Here is a 17,453-nt window from a genome sequence, read left to right on the forward strand (position 1 = left end):
TCAGACTGAAATGGAAGAAAGTAGGGAAAACCACTAGACCATTCAGGTATGATCAAATCCCTAAATCAAATCCCTTATGATTATATAGTGGAAATGAGAAATAGATTTTAGGGACTAGATCTGATAGATAGAATGCCTGATGGAACTATGGACGGAGGTTCGTGACATTGTACAGGAGACAGGGATCAAGACCATCCCCATGGAAAAGAAATGCAAAAAAGCAAAATGGCTGTCTGGGGAGGCCTTACAAATAGCTGTGAAAAGAAGAGAAGTGAAAAGCAAAGGAGAAAAGGAAAGATAAAAGCATCTGAATGCAGAGTTCCAAAGAATAGCAAGAAGAGATAAGAAAGCCTTCCTCAGTGATTAATGCAAAGAAATAGAGGAAAACAACAGAAAGGGAAAGACCAGAGATCTCTTCAAGAAAATTAGAGATACCAAGGGAACATTTCATGCAAAGATGGGCTTGATAAAGGACAGAAATGGTATGGACCTAACAGAAGCAGAAGATATTAAGAAGAGGTGGCAAGAATACACAGAACTGCACAAAAAAGATCTTCACGACCCAGATAATCACGATGGTGTGATCACTGACCTAGAGCCAGACATCCTGTAATGTGAAGTCAAGTGGGCCTTAGAAAGCATCATTATGAACAAAGCTAGTGGAGGTGATGGAATTCCAGTTGAGCTATTTCAAATCCTGAAAGATGATGCTGTGAAAGTGCTACACTCAATATGCCAGCAAATTTGGGAAACTCAGAAGTGGCCACAGGACTGGAAAAGGTCAGTTTTCATTCCAATCCCAAAGAAAGGCAATGCCAAAGAATGCTCAAACTACCACACAATTGCACTCATCTCACATGCTAATAAAGTAATGCTCAAAATTCTCCAAGCCAGGCTTCAGTAATACGTGAACTGTGAACTTCCAGATGTTCAAGCTGGTTTTAGAAAAGGCAGAGGAACCAGAGAACAAATTGCCAACATCTGCTGGATCATGGAAAAAGCAAGAGAGTTCCAGAAAAACATCTCTTTCTGCTTTATTGACTATGCCAAAGCCTTTGACTGTGTGGATCACAATAAACTGTGGACAATTCTGAAAGAGATGGGAATACCAGACCACCTGACCTGCCTCTTGAGAAACCTATATACAGGTCGGGAAGCAACAGTTAGAACTGGACATGGAACAACAGACTGGTTCCAAACAGGAAAAGGAGTATGTCAAGGCTGTATATTGTCACCCTGCTTATTTAACTTCTATGCAGAGTACATCATGAGAAACACTGGACTGGAAGAAGCACAAGCTGGAATCAAGATTGCCGGGAGAAATATCAATAACCTCAGATGTGCAGATGACACCATCCTTATGGCAGAAAGTGAAGAGGAACTAAAAAGCCTCTTGATGAAAGTGAAAGTGATAAAGCTCAACATTCAGAAAACGAAGATCATGGCATCTGGTCCCATCACTTCATGGGAAATACATGGGGAAACAGTGGAAACAGTGTCAGACTTTATTTTTCTGGGCTCCAAAATCACTGCAGATGGTGACTGCAGCCATGAAATTAAAAGACGCTTACTCCTTGGAAGAAAAATTATGACCAACCTAGATAGCATATTCAAAAGCAGAGACATTACTTTGCCAACAAAGGTCCATCTAGTCAAGGCTATGGTTTTTCCAGTGGTTATGTATGGATGTGGGAGTTGGACTGTGAAGAAAGCTGAGCGCTGAAGTATTGCTGCTTTTGAACTGTGGTATTGGAGAAGACTCTTGAGAGTCCCTTGGACTGCAAGGAGATCCAACCAGTCCATTCTGAAGGAGATCAGCCCTGGGATTTCTTTGGAGGGAATGATGCTGAAGCTGAAACTCCAGTACTTTGGCCACCTCATGCGAAGAGTTGACTCACAGGAAAAGACTCTGATGCTGGGAGGGATTGGGGGCAGGAGGAGAAGGGGACGACAGAGGATGAGATGGCTGGATGGCATCACTGACTCGATGGACTTGAGTCTCAGTGAACTCTGGGAGTTGGTGATGGACAGGGAGGACTGGCGTGCTGCGATTCATGGGGTCGCAAAGAGTCGGACACGACTGAGCGACTGAACTGAACTGGCAACACAGACTGAGACCAAATAACCCTCTGGCTCAGGTTTAGGTTTTGAAGGATTTTAATACAGAGATGGAACATTGTAAAGGGTAAGGTCTTGAGAATAGGACAGGATGTGCCCGAGACAGCACGGATTGGGAAGGCTGCCCTCGAGGCCCCAGGTGCTGGGACAGGACACTCCAAGCGGGTTCGACCATGACCTGGGGACAGAGGCAGGGCCAGGAGACCCTGAGTCCCCTCTTCAGCCCTCGTGGACGCCATCTAGCACTTTCTACAGAGGAACGTGTGCTATCTTCTGGAGACCATGTCACGCTGACCACCGGGGAGCAGTCAGCTCATCCAGGGTTGCTGACAGGCCCTGGGCCTGACCGCTTATCGTGGCCAGTGGAGGCTACTCCATCCTGAGACGGGGCGGGGGCTCTCACATCCGCGCTAGAAGTCTGCAGAACCTGACAGAGGGGAGGAGTGGCGGGCGGTCCTGAGAGGAGGGGGAGCGTGTGGGGACGGCAGGGCGGTGCTCAGTCCTTCAGCTGGGAGACTTCGTACAGGTACGCGGCCAGCATCTTGGTCCCCTCAATGTAGTTGCGCCTGGCCAGGAGGAAAGGGGGTCAGTGACACACCCGAGCTCTGGGCCCATGCATACATTCCTTCCGGGAGCGGATGCCTGGAGCCCTGGCTTGCTGGCCCTGAATGCTCCTGCCCGGTTGGTTCCCAAGCCCAGCCCAGCGCCCCATAGGGACCAGCCCTGATCCTGGCCTCCTGGACGTGCGGGCTCCCACCAGGACTCAGTGCAGCGCCTCTCCGTGACCACAGGCCCCCCGTGTCTGGGCCGAGGTCTCCACATTGCGTCCTAACACCCTGGGCTCTGGCCTCGCCCCCAGCCCTCTGGCAGGGTGTATCTCTGCTCTCAGCAGCCCCTGCCCTGCAGTCAGCCCCTCTTCCAGGCTCACCGGTTGAGCTTCTCGTTCTGGGAGTGCGCTCCGTCGTCCGCCGAGCCCACGGGCAGCAGCATGACGCTCTTGCCTGTGGCCTCCTGGAACGTCAGTGTCACCGGAATGCTGCCGCCTTCCCTGGTCAAGTCCGGCTCGACACCAAACACTGAGGAGGACAGGAGAAAAGAAACCGAGCTTTAGGGGCCCACCACACATCCACTGCCCGGCAACCCTGAACCCAGGCCCTCTGCGAGCGGCTCCGCTCCCATGGTGGGAGGCGGCATGGCCCAGGCAGCACAGGGACCCGCAGCACCCGCCCGCCCCCAGGGGTGCGTCCCACCTGTCTTCAGGGCCCTCCTCCCAGCCAGGTAGTGAGGGTGGTTGAAGTCGGACACCCAGGGCTTCCCGCCGTGGCCCATGTACACCTTGAACTTGTTGGGACTGTGAAGCTCAGCAAACTTCTTGGTCAAGTAGCTTGTAACCTGAACCACAGACAGGAGGGACAACGTCTCACAAGCCTGGCCTCTGGTCCAGGGCTGGGGGTTCACTCCGAGACAAGTCTCCGGGGGGCGGGTCTCCACAGGGTCTATGAGGGGTCTCCATGGGGTCTATGAAGGTCTCCACAGGGTCTATGAGGGGTCTCCATGGGGTCTATGAGGGTCTACACTGGGTCTGTGAGGGGTCTACACAGAGTCTATAAGGGGTCTACACGGGGCCTATGAGGGTCTACACTGGGTCTATGAGGGGTCTACATGGGGTCTATGAGGGGTCTACATGGGGTCTATGAGGGGTGTACATGGGGTCTATGAGGGATCTACACTATGTCTATGAGGGGTCCACACGGGGTCTATGAGGGGTCTACGTGGGGTCTGTGAGGGGGTCCACACTGGGTCTATGAAGGGTCTACACAGGGTCTATGACGGTCTACATGGGGTCTATGAGGGGTCTACATGGGGTCTATGAGGGGTCTACATTGGGTCTATGAGGGGTCTACACGGGGTCTATGAGGGGTCTACACGGGGTCTATGAGGGTCTACACTGGATCTATGAGGGGTCTACATGGGGTCTATGAGGATCTACACTGGGTATATGAGGGTCTACAGTGGGTCTATGAGAGTCTACACTAAGTCTATGAGGGGTCTACACTGGGTCTATGAGGGTCTACATGGGGTCTACAGTGAGTCTATGGGTGAACACTGGGTCTCATTTTCTCCCCCAGTCCTCTCTCCTCTGGAACCCCCAGCCTCTCTGTTGCTCACCACAGACCAGACCCTGGACTCTCACCACAACACATTCAGCCCAAAGTCAGCCTTTGCTTCAAAGCCTTAGAATGAGGTCAGAGGTCAGATTTTAGCACACCTCAGCAGGGACAAAGGTCGTGCACGGGGATGCTGTTTTATTTGGCCTTTATCTCTGATTAGGATCTGACCTGCTTATTCTAGTGATGGCTGAGCTGGGGAGCGCCAAGGGCGGGGCTGTGTGGGGGAGGCGAGCACCCTTCCCTGTTGGGGGTGCCCCTGGGGCTCTCAGTGACCATCTCCTCGGGCACAGCAGCCCTCCTTGCACCCCTGCATCCACGTGCCTGCTCGCTGACCACTTCCGGAGTCATGTTCGGGACGAGTCGGATGGAGAACTTGCCGACCACCTTGCGTGGAATCACGGTCTTGGCCCCTGACCCGGAAAAGGCACCTTCGATGCCGTGAAGAGACAGGGATGGGTAACGCCATCTGTGCATCAGGATGTCCTTCTGCAGAGAGACGGCCAGCGGTCAGGGGTCAGCACCGTGGGTCAGGGGTCAGCACCATGGGTCAGGGGTCAGCACTGGCTGGTCAGGCATCCCCACTGCGGGTCAGGGGTCCCCACTGTGGGTTGGGGGATTCCCCACTGCGGCTCGGGGGTCAGCACCAGCTTATCAGGGGACAGCACTTCCAACAGCAGTCAGCACTGTGGGTTGGGGATCAGCACCAGCTGCTTGCAGGGGAGACCAGGCGGCTGGGGGACTGCACGCCCAGAAGGAGGCGGCACCGACCCAGCGGGGCCGCTGGGTGAGCTGGCCCCCAAGGCGCCTGGCGAGCTCCTCTTGCTTCCCCAGGGCCTGCGGCTGCAGGTACTTAGAGCTGGAATTTATATCCAGACCTGATTCTGCCAACAAACAGGTAAGTAAATGTTCTGTGTAATCAGCCTCCACCTTGGTACCCAGCTCTCCAGGGAACAGTGAGACACCCCTGGGCAGATGGGCCGTTTCCCAGCATGTGAGAACCAGGAGAAGCTCCCCCACTGCAGGCGGCCCGGTCCCCGGGGTGGCACAGTGGTCTGACAACTCACAGAGCTCCCAGCCTGGCACATGTTGCCCACTGATGTTGGCAGCATCTGGCGCTCATGTGCCCGGGGTATGCCCGGGTCTGTCCAGCCTTCAGCCCCCTCCCTGGGGCCCCAGGGCCACACGCACTGCGAGCCTGGCAGGTGGGGGGCACCTTGCAGCCGTGCAGGAGGGTCCCAGCGCCCACATCCCGGGCGTACTCCTCCAGGTCAAAATCGATCTTGTCGTAGAGCTCCAGCTCCTCCTTGGTCACGGGGGCCACGGCATCACTGATGCCCGGGATGAGGATCTTCCCCTTCTTGTCCATCAGGCAGCCTGGGTGGTGGGCAAGCAGGGGTAAGTGGGAGCCCGCGGCAGCCCCAGGCCCGGCAGAAGCACCTGGGCCGCCTGTCATCCGTTACCATGACAACAAGGGCGTGGCGCCGCCTCCTGTTTAAGGTACAGAGATGGCCACACAGAGGGCAGGGGAACCACCCACGGTCACAGGGCAAGACACACAGCAAACTGGCTCCTGTGGCCCGCCCACCGTCAGGCCCGTGTTTCCTTTCTAATCCATGTTCCCTAAGAAGCCACCTACTCCCACGCCTAGGAGGGAAAACCCAGTGAGACAGAGCCGACTCCAGGCCCAGGAAAGTCGGCTTCATGTACAGTACACACTGCCCACCCGGGAGGAAAACGGGACTCAGCACACAGTGAGTGGGCCAGATGCCAGGTAGGGCCGTGAGAGAGCCTCACAGGAGACCCGCTGTGGCCAGTGACAGCCAACTGGACCAGAGCAACCGCCTGCAGGAAGGTGAGACGCCACCACGGCCAGGGCAAGGATGGCCATGATTCCAGGGACCCGAGGTGGGGTCTGGTGACCGGGGGAAGTGGGTGGGGAGGGAAGGGGAGGCAGACATGAACCAAGTGGGCCTGTTAGAGGGAGCAGCCAGAGAGGGAGGGAGAGAAGACCCCCAAATCGCTGCAGGGGCCCACCCGCGCTCACCCATCAGCATGATGAGGTCAGTCATGGCCTCGTGCACTGAGCCTCCGTACACGCCCGAGTGAAGGTCCTTGTCGCTGCATTCCACCTGCGGACACACGGCCACTCTGCGGGCTGCTCCCGGGAGCTCGCCCTCACCCCACGGCGGGAAAGCCGACAGAGGATGCTCACAGTGCACGCTCCGAAATTGGTTTGCTGCCCCCCAGGCCCGGCCAGGCACTCCCAGGTAATCCCTTGTGATTACAAGGCTCTGGCCACAACCAGAGATGGAGGAGGCACGGCCCCGCGCACCTCGATGAAAAAGTAGCAGATGCCCCGCAGCCCATAGGTGATGCAGGGCTTGTTCTTGCCCAGCCAGTAGTTGTCGGAGATGCACACGTAGTCCACGTCCTTGAAGAACGAGTCCTTCTGGGCGAAGATCAGCGCGTCCAGGCCCTCGGAGCCCGACTCCTCCATGCCCTCCAGGCAGAAGCGGACATTGACGGGGACTTCCTGGGAGGGGGCAGTGAAGAAGGCAGTCAGCATACACGGATTTTATTTCTTAGAACAAGGGACAGGAAACCACCAAGTGTTGTGAGATCGTGCATTTCAAATACCCTACTGACTTTCCCTGCACTGACCGCGGCGGGGTGGGCAGTGGGGGCTGGCAGAGACCCTCCGCCCCAGCGCTGGGCTGCCGGGACACGGCCCGGCCCCGGCTGGTCACCTGGAAGGACTGCTCCCAGGGGCCCCCAGCCCGATCGCGCGGCCCACTTGCAGGGTTTCTGTGAGCACTCAGCACAGATCAGGTGTCTCTGGCAAAGCTGAGCTGCTTGAAGACAGAGGCCGGGACACAAACCCGGCCGGAGCCTCCGTCCGCACTGTGATGGCCACGCAGTGCACCCCTGGAAGGAGTGAGCGGGCGCCGTCCTCCCTCAGTGCCGGGCCCTCCACCCACCGCGGGCCCTCCTCCTCCAGAGCTGACAGCGAATTTGAGAGGCCGCAGCCTTCTGCTCAGGGGTTTCCAGTTCTCCCCAGCGCTGTGCCCTGAGGTGGGTGGCCCCCTTCCACAGGTGAGACCATGGAGCTGCACCTGAGTGATCTGAGGCCAAAGGCCATGGGTGGCCGGCCCACATGCACTCACGTCTGTGGGGTCCCAGTTCAGAGCCGCCCCTGGAAGCGCTGCTCACCACACGCCCCGCCCCTCCACCTCTCTAGGGGAAAAGAGGTGGCTGGGGGCTGGGTCTGTGAACGGACGCCCCTCCCCTCCACCACTGCAGACCCCAGGGCCCCTGAGCACAGCACACTTGGACCCTTTTCAGATCTACCCCTCCACGTCCTGACAAAAATGCTTGTCTTATCTCATCACAAGATAAGAGCAAGTTGCAGAAACTGTCTATACGTTATCATCACAACTGCTGCTGCTGCTGCTGCTAAGTCGCTTCAGTCGTGTCCAACTCTGTGCAACCCCATAGACGGCAGCCCACCAGGCTCCCCCGTCCCCAGGATTCTCCAGGCAAGAACACTGGAGTGGGTTGCCATTTCCTTCTCCAATGCATGAAAGTGAAAAGTGAAAGTGAAGTCGCCCAGTCGTGTCTGACTCTTAGCGTCCCCATGGACTGCAGCCTACCAGGCTCCTCCATCCATGGGATTCTCCAGGCAAGAGTACTAGATTAAGAGAATAACATGAAGTACAGGGTCTGCCCGCTATCACAGCCTGGGTTCCATCACAGCCTGGGTCCCCTGCTGGCAAGCACCCCCTCCCCAGGCAAGGTCCGTGCCCGGAGCTCTCACCTCCCCTGCTGACTGGGTCCCTGATGAGTCACCAACAGGGTGACCTTAGAACAACCATAAACCACTGCATCTTCAGTGTTTCCTAAAACTAGAAAACAGGCTATGAAGCGGAACGTGGCCCCGCTCTGCTGATCCCGCTCGGTGGGGGTGGGGTGGGGAGTGTGATCTTTGATCTTTACTGCTGTTCCGGGAACAGAAAGCCCCACTGCGCACCACCAGGTGGGACAGGTGAAGGGGGTGGCGGGGCGCGGGCCGCGTACCTGCTTGGTTTTCTGGAAGGCTTCCAGGGCGTTGATCCAGCCGGCCACCGGCCCCTTGTCATCGGTGGCGCCTCTCCCGTACAGTTTGCCTGGAATAGCAGTCAGCACGGTCACTGGGTGATGGTCACAGGCAGGCGGGGGGATCAGTGTGGGGAGCAGGGTGAGATGAGAGTGGCCTCTGGGTGCCCGGGGCAGGGTGGGGAGCAGGGTGCCACTGGGAGTGGCTGGGAGGGGATGAGGGGAGGGGTGGGCGGAGAGCAGTGGGGGCCAGGCCCTCAACTGTGGACAAGACAGCAAGTGCACCGCGGGGACCACGTGAGCTGTGATGACCTGACTGCCCCTGCGCCGCCAGGGAGGCTTCAACAGAAACTCAACATGTCCCAAGGAAAGGTTTCAATTAAAGACAGCCTGGACTCGGCCCAAGGGGACAAGGTACACATGAGGGGGCTGCTCCACAGGGCCAAAGGCCACGTCCCGTGTGGAAAAGTCAATGTTCAGAGATGAAGGTGGGGTGGGGGCAGGGGTCGGGGAAATGCTGACGCTTCTCCTAGAGTCCGGCTGGATTCAGGTCCCAGGTTGGGGGCCATGCTGGCTCAGGCCAGGCTTCCTGGGGAAGTGGCAGCAGCTGTGGGAAGCCCAGCATGCCCAAGGCCACGGAGACCAGGCTCTGCTGGGAAAGGAAGGCTTCCTGGGGTTTCAAGGACGGAGCACAGACATGAAGCTTCCAGAACCCAATTTCTAGGCTCTGTGAAAACAGCTGGTTCTAGAAAGATGGCAACTGAGAGGCTGGGCCGCACTTCCTAAAGCCAGCGTGGTACAGGTCCCCCTCCTCCAGGGAGCGGCCTACCGTCTCGCTCCACCAGGGTGAAGGGCTCGCTGTCCCAGCCGTCCTCCAGGGCCGCCGGCTGCACGTCCAGGTGGCCGTAGATGCACACTGTCTTCTTCTGTGGGTCAGAGCCCAGCTTGCCGAGTAAAATGGGCGGAAGTGGGATCTCGGAGCCATCAGGGAGCTGGGGGAGGAGGGGAGGCCATGGAGGATGGTCCTTGGTCAAGAAGCGCAGTGCTAATCCCAGTCTCCCATACAGACAAGGTAACGCATGAGAACCCACTGTAGAGTGCAGAGAACTCAGTGCTCTGCGGTGACTGGAAGGATATGTGTACGTATAGCGATTCACTTTGCTGTACAGGAGGAACCCACACAACGTTGGAAAGCAACTCTACACCAATTAAAAAAAAAAGAAGAGAGTGGTGTTTACAGCAGGTGCTATCAGCACGCCCTGGCAAGTTATCTGTTCTCATCAATCACCCTCTATTTCAGAGCTCAGTATCACATTGTTCCACGGAGTCAATAATTAACAAGAATATATGTTCCCATAATCCAGAGCACAGAGACAATCATGTTTATAACTGCAGGCAGCTTGCTCAATTTTTAAAAGATGATCTTTAAAAATGCTCAGTTGTGTCCGACTCTTTGCAACCCCACAGACCATAGCCCGCCAGGCTCCTCTGTCCATGGGATTCTCCAGGCAAGGACACTGGAGTGGGCTGCCATTTCCTTCTCCAGGAAAAATACATTGCTAAGGTGTGAGTGCTCAGTCGGAATAGTTTCACCTATTTTAAAGTAACAACTCTTAAAAATTATTTGCCACCTAGATTTTTTTTTTTTAGCACATTAGGAAAAAGGGAGAGGAAGCAAGACAAGTATGCTCCTAACAGAAAACAACTCCAGGAACACCGGTCTGTCCTCTCACAGTATGGAGTGGGGAAAGTGCCAGGAAGTTGCAACATATCTTAAGTAACCTTAAATCAACTATTGAGTCTGTGGTCAGAAGTCTCACACGAAAACTGGACTGGAATCGGAAGGCCCAGACTGTAACCTCCTTTGCTATGGACCTACTACTGCTTCCCAGGGAGACAGAGCCTGTCTGAGCCTCTGGGTCCTTCCATTTATGAGAAGAGCAGACCGGGCTGAACGCCCACTTCTAAAATCCCAGGACTGTGATTTCAACCAACACGTAAATCATCAGACAAGAGAACCAAGATAAGCCAAACCCAGTCAGCCCTGCAACATAAAGGAGTATTACAACTGCTGACAATGCGTGGCACGAAACATGTAATTAACACGGGGCTGACATCATCTGAAACGAAAACAGCAGAATAAGGTAGCGCACAGCGAGATCACTCATTCAAGTTGGAGTCTGTCAGATTCCTGCATTAGAAGGCAACTGAGCCCAGTGCCCCACACCTAAAGTCGCTCTTTCCCAGGAAATGAGTCATGAAAAAAGCGCTGTTTTATCAATCCTGACACTGGGGACACAGTGGCTGTGAGTGAGTAGGCATCTTCATTAGCTTTGCATCTAATGGGCAGAGTGTACCTTCCTGGTCTGAAGGCCGCCTGGCTCGGGGGAGGAACCTCAGCTCATGTAGGAAGGGCCATTCTGTTTGCTTCCTCTTGGCTAACCCTCAACAGTTCCCCTCCCTGGAGGAACACGATGGGTGTTGTGAATCTTGGTGTACTCAGACTCAAGAAGCCACCCGGTTTAGCATCCAAATCAGGTCACCTGTGCTTGTTTGCAAGACCAGCGAGTTGGGCTTCCCTGGTGACTCAGTGGTAAAAGAACCTGCCTGCTAATGCAGGAGACACGGGTTTGATCCCTGGTCCTGCAAGATCCAACATGCCATGGAGCAACCAAGCTCGTGTGCCACCTACCGAGCCTGTGCCCAGAGTCTGGGAGCCGAAACCACTGAAGCCTGTGCACCCTAAAGCCCGTGCTCTGCAACCAGAGAAGCCACCGCGGTAAGAAGCCTGTGCACCTCGACCAGAGAGCAACCCTGCTCGCCTCAACGAGAGAAGAGCCCGCGCAGCAACCAAGGCCCAGCGCAATAGAAAATAAACAAATACATCAGTTATTAAGACACAATAAACACCAGTGATTTATCTGCAGCAAAGGCTTCAGAACTTGTGAGGACCTGCCGAGTCCTGCCAACCCCTCAATAAAGCTCCCATCCGGCCCCACGGCCCACTTTCTGGGTCCCGATGCCCACCAGCTCCACGGAGCTGCCCAGGAAAGCCCCCATCCCGCCCACCTTCTGGGTCCCGATGTCCACCAGCTCCACAGAGCCGCCCAGCTGCTTGATGTCGGCGGCCGCCACCTCCATCATCCTGCGGATCTCGCCTCTCTTCTCTGGCCACGCTGACACGCTCTGAATGGCCACCCATTCCGCAAGCTTCTGTGGGTGGAGAACAAGCAAAAGGGATTTGGAAAAGCTGCTCTGGGAGGGACGAAGGCGCTCACGGGTGGGCCATTTTCAGGCCCACAGAGCTGTCTGCTCCGCCTGGATCCCGCTGCCCAGACATGGGGGAAGAGATCTGTGACGTCTGCTTTCTGTTTAAGATATAAGGACGCTTTGCACTGACCCCATACCAAGATACAAAATGACAGGAGACTCGTTAACCACCAAGCACAATGTGGTTGCAAGACGTGTAAGTTTTTTTTTTATGAAATGTGTAAGTTTCATGAACATGTTTATATCTGGTTCTGACAAAACTGAAACTGAAAGATACAGAAAATACCCAATATCTTCAAAGTCCAAGTTCCCTTATTTATCATCCTGAGAATGGCCATGTTCTCTAAAATATAATTTTTCAAATGAGAACTGGAAAGATTTCACCTGAAATATGTCTACCAAAGGTGATTTTAAAGCATGGCTCTTTACGTTAACATCAAGAAACAGATTAACATATAAGATTACTGAATCATTTAAAACATGCAATGTAAGATAGTTCTTTATATCTATCACAAGACCAGACAAAAATCCTGAATTAGCTTTGCTTTCTAGAAACATGTATTAAGAGTTTCTATCAAAAGTCAAAAGAGTAACTTACATACTGCAATGAGAAAGCAGAGGAAAAGACCTCTCGATAATACACAATTTAAGTTACCTTATTTTTTGCTTGGGGGGGCAAGACTTAACATCTATTCAAACGCACAGCAGAGTACTGGTAACTATATTCACCACGCAGTGCACTGGATCCCCAGAACTTATTCATCTCGTAACAGGTCAGTACCCTTAGGCCAAACCCCCATCTCCCCACCCCTCGGTCCCTGGCAACCAGGGTTCGACTCTCCGCTTCTCTGAGTTCACCTTTTTCAGATTCCACATATAAGTGAAATCACACTAGCATTTGTCTTTCTCTGCCTAGACAGCTTTTAATACTTGATTAGAACATCATCAATCATATTAGCTCCTTGAAAGTTTCTCTGGGTCCTATGGGATTAAACTGAATGCGAACAGTCACTAAACATTCCCTTACCTTAACATACCGATCCTGATTTTCGTCCACGTACTTAAACAGGGTGGTGAGGGCCGACATCTTTCAACCAGACCACAGATCCTGGAGACTCCTGGAAAGAGGAAGAACCTGTCAGTGCTGCCTCAAGACAGGGCCTGACTGATCCTCAGGCCCGGGAGGCACTTGTTCAGGATCATAAATTGCACCCCGCCCCGAGAGCACAGGACACGGCCGTCACGAGGAGGCTCCAGGAGGAGGGCTCCAGGAAGTGACCTCAGTAGAGACAACGTCTTGGGAAAGCAATCAGAGGCTCAGGCTGATCGTCATTCTTTCTTTCTTTTCTTTCTTTTTTTTTCAGAAAGAAAAGTACGCAGGAATTGTGTGACAGAATGGCAGGTAACTGAAGCAAGGGCCTGAGCTGAAGACAATCTGATATAATTAAAAGCAGGTACTTTCCAGTAGTACTGATGCACCACTGTTCTTAACACTTTTTTAAAAAATTTAATTTTACCCTCAAAGCACACAGAGAACTTCCCACTTACTATTACCACAGAGGATATAATCACTCCAAGCCTCTCAGCAAAAATGTCACATGTATCCCTACACCGCAAACCAACAGCACAGCACCCAAGATCCAAGGAGAGGAACGTGGGTTCAGGTTAAGGAAACTGACAACCCAGGTCCAGAAACGGCCAGGACAGCGTGTGAAAGTCCACTGGGATGAGGGAACACAAGCGTCCACCTCCCTAGGTGCATTTTCTAACGCCCAGCTTCTCCTGCTGGAGACCAAACACATCCTGCTCCACCTTACCGAAACAGGGAAGAAGGTGCCATTTGAGTCGGCATCTTTAAAAACTGGAACTCACATGAGATAAAGAAAATCCCAAAACTGGGACTTTCAGAAGGAGTTCCCCCAGCTTCTTCCAAGTGACAACTCAGCGTCTATCACATGGCAAGATTTAAGCCTCAGCAGCGACTGAGAAGAGCTCAGGGACGGGGAGCAAACTCAGCACCGCAGCAAAGGCAAGTATTTTAGAACTGCGGCTCAGAGTCACAAGACCCTGCTAACTGATATCTGGAGCGAGACACCAGACAAGCACCCATGTATGGACACACTGCAGTTAAAGAGTATCTTTTTCTCGGTTTAGGACTTTGAAGTCACATCTAAACAGAAAGAAGTGAAAGTATTAGCTGCTCAGTCCTGTCTGACTCGTTGCAACTCCATGGACTGTACCCCACCAGGCTCCTCTGTCTATGGGATTCTCCAGGCAAGAATACTGGAGTAGGTGGCCCTTCTCTAGGGGATCTGCCTGGCCCAGAAATCGAACCCTGGTCTACTGCACCGTAGGCAGATTCTTTATCCTCAGAGCCACGAGGAGCTCCAACAGACAAGGGACTTAATTCAGAGTCACGAAGCCTGGCAGCAGACCATGGATGTGCAGTGAGAGTTCAGTAAGGAAAATCCTCTTCCAACATCAGCGACAGAGTACACAGACCTCCCAGCCAACTCAGGTTGTTTCAGCTGAGGGTCTTATCTTAATGCCGCTGCTGCTAAGTTGCTTCAGTTGTGTCTGACTCTGTGTGACCCCACAGACGGCAGCTCACCAGGCTCCAGGGTCCCTGGGAGTCTCCAGGCAAGAATACTGGAGTGGGTTGCCATTTCCTCTCCAATACATGAAAGTGAAAAGTGAAAGTGAAGTCGCTCAGTCCTGTCCAACTCCTATCGACCCCATGGACTGCAGCCTACCAGGCTCCTCCATCCATGGGACTTTCCAGGCAAGAGTACTGGAGTGGGGTGCCATTTCCTTCTCCTTTATCTCAATGATGGGGTCATAAATGCAGAGGCACTGCACATAAATCAAAGTTTTCAATCACAAAAGAAACTCTATTTAGCAGGAAAATACGCTAGTCAGGTACTTTTCATTTAAATTTCTGGTCATTAAATAGCACAGATCCCACGCTCATTGTGATAAATTCTCATTAATACCATGTTCTTTGTGGCCCGATTAAGCAATGGCCTTCCAGCTAAAGTCAAAGATGGAACAATCAAAGCTGCATTTTTTTTTTTTAACCAAAGGAGAGTAAACAGAGACCAGATTGTTCAGCATGGCCTGCCACCTCACCAGGGCCAGTGAAAAGCTACTGCTGTTCTGAACTGCTCACCCAGAGAGGTGGGGCCAGGTCCATTTCTCCCTCCCACTCACAGTCGGGTTTTTCCTGTTTCATTACTGCCAGCACCAAATCCATTAAATAGGACCACTTTTATATGCCCTGGTGAACCCCACTGACGAGGGTAAAAGTGTTGAGCTGGGGGGAATAAAAGCAAGTATTACCAAATCGAAGAGTGCTAGGCAGACTGCACTCTTGAAATCTAAGGTTCCAGGGAGTAACAGCCTTGGCCGTGAATTAGTGTGAGAGGAAGGAGTGACAGGGGAGCACCCGGGAGCATCCAGTGACACCTACAAAAGGTTCCTCCAGTTATGAGTGCCCCATCCTGTCCCTCATTAATTCAAGACACAGGATGAGACTAAACACACATCAGAATCGTGGCTTCAAGTCTGCGTAAAATCCACTAAAATAGGGGCGGAACCCTCTAGTTTGTCCAATCGCAAACATACAGGTCTACAAAATGACTCTCTGCCACTCCTCCCTGCCAACACCAGGGACGACAAAGGTATGAAGAAACCGCCACCAGATTGCTGAGTCAGCACCAGGATCCCGTGCGTGCGGCGGCGGCGGGTCGAAGGCCCTGCCCGCGAGGCCCAGGGTCTCAAGGACTCAGTGCAGGCCGACCGGGGACCAAGCATCACCGCACCTGACCGGTGGGAAGGCGGACGCTGCCTCAGAGCAACCTCCCGGCCTCAAGTGAGGGCGGGGGGCTAGAGACCCCCGACCCCAGGCCTCTGCCCCGCGGGCGCAGCACCAACCTTCGGCCTCCGCCAAGGGCTCCGCGGGAAGAGCCAGGCTTTCGTTCTCTGCGGGCCTCGCCGCGGGAGGGTCGGCAGGCCGGCGCGCCACCCGCAACCCCAGAGCTCCAACCTCCGAGCGGAACGGGCTGGCTTTTGACCCAACACCCTCTCCTCCCATCTGGGACGGCCATAGGGCGGGCCGGCATCAGCGGCTCCCCAACCGTGCCCGTTCTCCCTTGCTCCTCCGGAGGCGGCCCGCGGCCCCACATTCCTGGCCTCGCCTCCCGCTCCCGCCGCCCTCGGGGACCTCTCCACAGGGGGAAGGCCGCTCACCCGCCCGCAGCAGCAGCGCCAGTTCCGCACCACGTGTTCCGGCCACGCCCCCGGGACAGGCTCGCCCCCGCCCCGCCCCGCCCACCAATCAGGGGTCCCTTCCGGAAGAGCCTGCGTCGCCCCGCCCCCGCTGCCGTGCCAGCCACCAATCCTGGGCTTTTCTGAGGATAGAGTCGCCCCGCCCCACCGTCTCCCCGCTCTTCACCGCGCGGTACGTGTGTGCGGCGGGGCGGGGCTGAAGCCGGGGAGGCGGGGCAGAAACCTGGGGGGGCGGGGCGGAAGCCGGGGAGGCGGGACAGGGATGGGGCGCGGCTGAAACTGGGGAGGCGGGGCTGAAACCTGGGGGGGCGGGGCGGAAGCCGGGGAGGCGGGGCTCCAGAGCACCTGCCCAGGTGGTGACCTCCCTCTACCTCCCTCTCTATGAGGTTGAGAGGTGGTCTTTGGTGCAGAGGAGGCCTGAAGTTGGGGCGCCCACACACCCCCAAACCCTCAGGCTTTGGAGGAGGAAAAAAAAACCCAGACCTCCCGCCGACAGTCTCATCCCCGCGGCGCAGCTCCTATGGGGCGTGCGGGATGTGCAGCAGTTTCACGCTTTGCCGCTTGGTTCGCCAGTCCTTCACCAGCACCATGACTGAGAGAGGAAATACTTTAGTATTTAAATCCAGTAATCACAAGGACTGACTTCCCTAGTGGCTCAGACGGTAAACCGTCTGCCTGCAGTGCGGAAGACCTCAGTTCGATCCTTGGGTCGGGGAGATCCTCTGGAGAAGGAAATGGCAACCCATTCCAGTACTCTTGCCTGGAAAATCCCATGGATGGAGGAGCGTAATAGGCTACAGTCCATGGGGTCACAAAGAGTCGAACACGACTGAGCGACTTCACTTCAGTGAAGGAAGTAGAGCCACTTTTACTTATTGAGCGTCTGCTATCATCTTTTTAACCCTTCCAAGGATCCTTGGGGTACGATTATCTGTTAGAGTGGTGGTGTTGTTCAGTCGTCCAGTCGTGTCTGACTCTTTGAGAGCCCATAGACTGAGCACGGGAGAAGGCAATGGCACCCCACTCCAGTACTCTTGCCTGGAAAATCCCATGGACGGAGGAGCCTGGTGGGCTGCAGTCCATGGGGTCGCTAAGAGTCAGACAGGACTGAGCGGCTTCACTTTCACCTTTCACTTTCATGCATTGGAGAAGGAAATGGCAACCCACTTCGGTGTTCTTGCCTGGAGAATCCCAGGGATGGCTGAGCCTGGCGGGCTGCCGTCTATGGGGTCGCACAGAGTCGGACACAACTGAAGCGACTTAGCAGCAGCAGCAGCAGACTGAGCACGCCAGGCCTCCCTGTCCTTCACGACCTCCCAAAGTTTGCCCAAGTTCATGTCCATTGCATCGGTGATGCCATTCAACCATCTTATCCTCTGACGCCTTCTTTTCCTTCTGTTAGAGTTACCCCTCATGTTTGGCAAAACTTTTACCGCCCCTACATTCTGTACTGCTGTTGTAATAACAAGTTTAATAGTTGCAAGAGATGTAGTTTCCCACATCCTGTAAATATGT

General features: G+C 54.5%; 1 protein-coding gene across 2 annotated transcripts; it reads right to left on the reverse strand.

Moving 5' to 3' along the window:
• Nucleotides 1–2,139: 2,139 nt before the first annotated feature.
• CNDP2 (carnosine dipeptidase 2) lies at nucleotides 2,140–15,989 on the reverse strand. 2 transcript variants are annotated; one of them, XM_055559296.1, is made up of 12 exons: nucleotides 15,900–15,989; nucleotides 12,679–12,769; nucleotides 11,451–11,594; nucleotides 9,211–9,373; nucleotides 8,364–8,452; nucleotides 6,622–6,822; nucleotides 6,334–6,418; nucleotides 5,503–5,663; nucleotides 4,611–4,775; nucleotides 3,369–3,510; nucleotides 3,047–3,194; nucleotides 2,140–2,684 (listed from the first exon to the last, which is right to left on the reverse strand). In XM_055559296.1, the coding sequence occupies exons 2-12, from the start codon at nucleotides 12,736–12,738 to the stop codon at nucleotides 2,615–2,617; spliced, it is 1,428 nt and encodes a 475-aa protein (XP_055415271.1). In that variant the 5' UTR covers nucleotides 12,739–12,769; nucleotides 15,900–15,989; the 3' UTR covers nucleotides 2,140–2,614. The 2 variants fall into 2 exon arrangements, with proteins under 2 accessions (XP_055415271.1, XP_055415272.1); XM_055559297.1 differs by lacking the exon at nucleotides 15,900–15,989 and adding an exon at nucleotides 15,585–15,830.
• Between the last annotated feature and the right edge of the window lie 1,464 nt (nucleotides 15,990–17,453).

Source organism: Bubalus kerabau, chromosome 21 (genome assembly GCF_029407905.1).
Source record: "Bubalus kerabau isolate K-KA32 ecotype Philippines breed swamp buffalo chromosome 21, PCC_UOA_SB_1v2, whole genome shotgun sequence".
In the NCBI taxonomy this organism is placed as follows: Eukaryota; Metazoa; Chordata; class Mammalia; order Artiodactyla; family Bovidae; genus Bubalus; species Bubalus kerabau.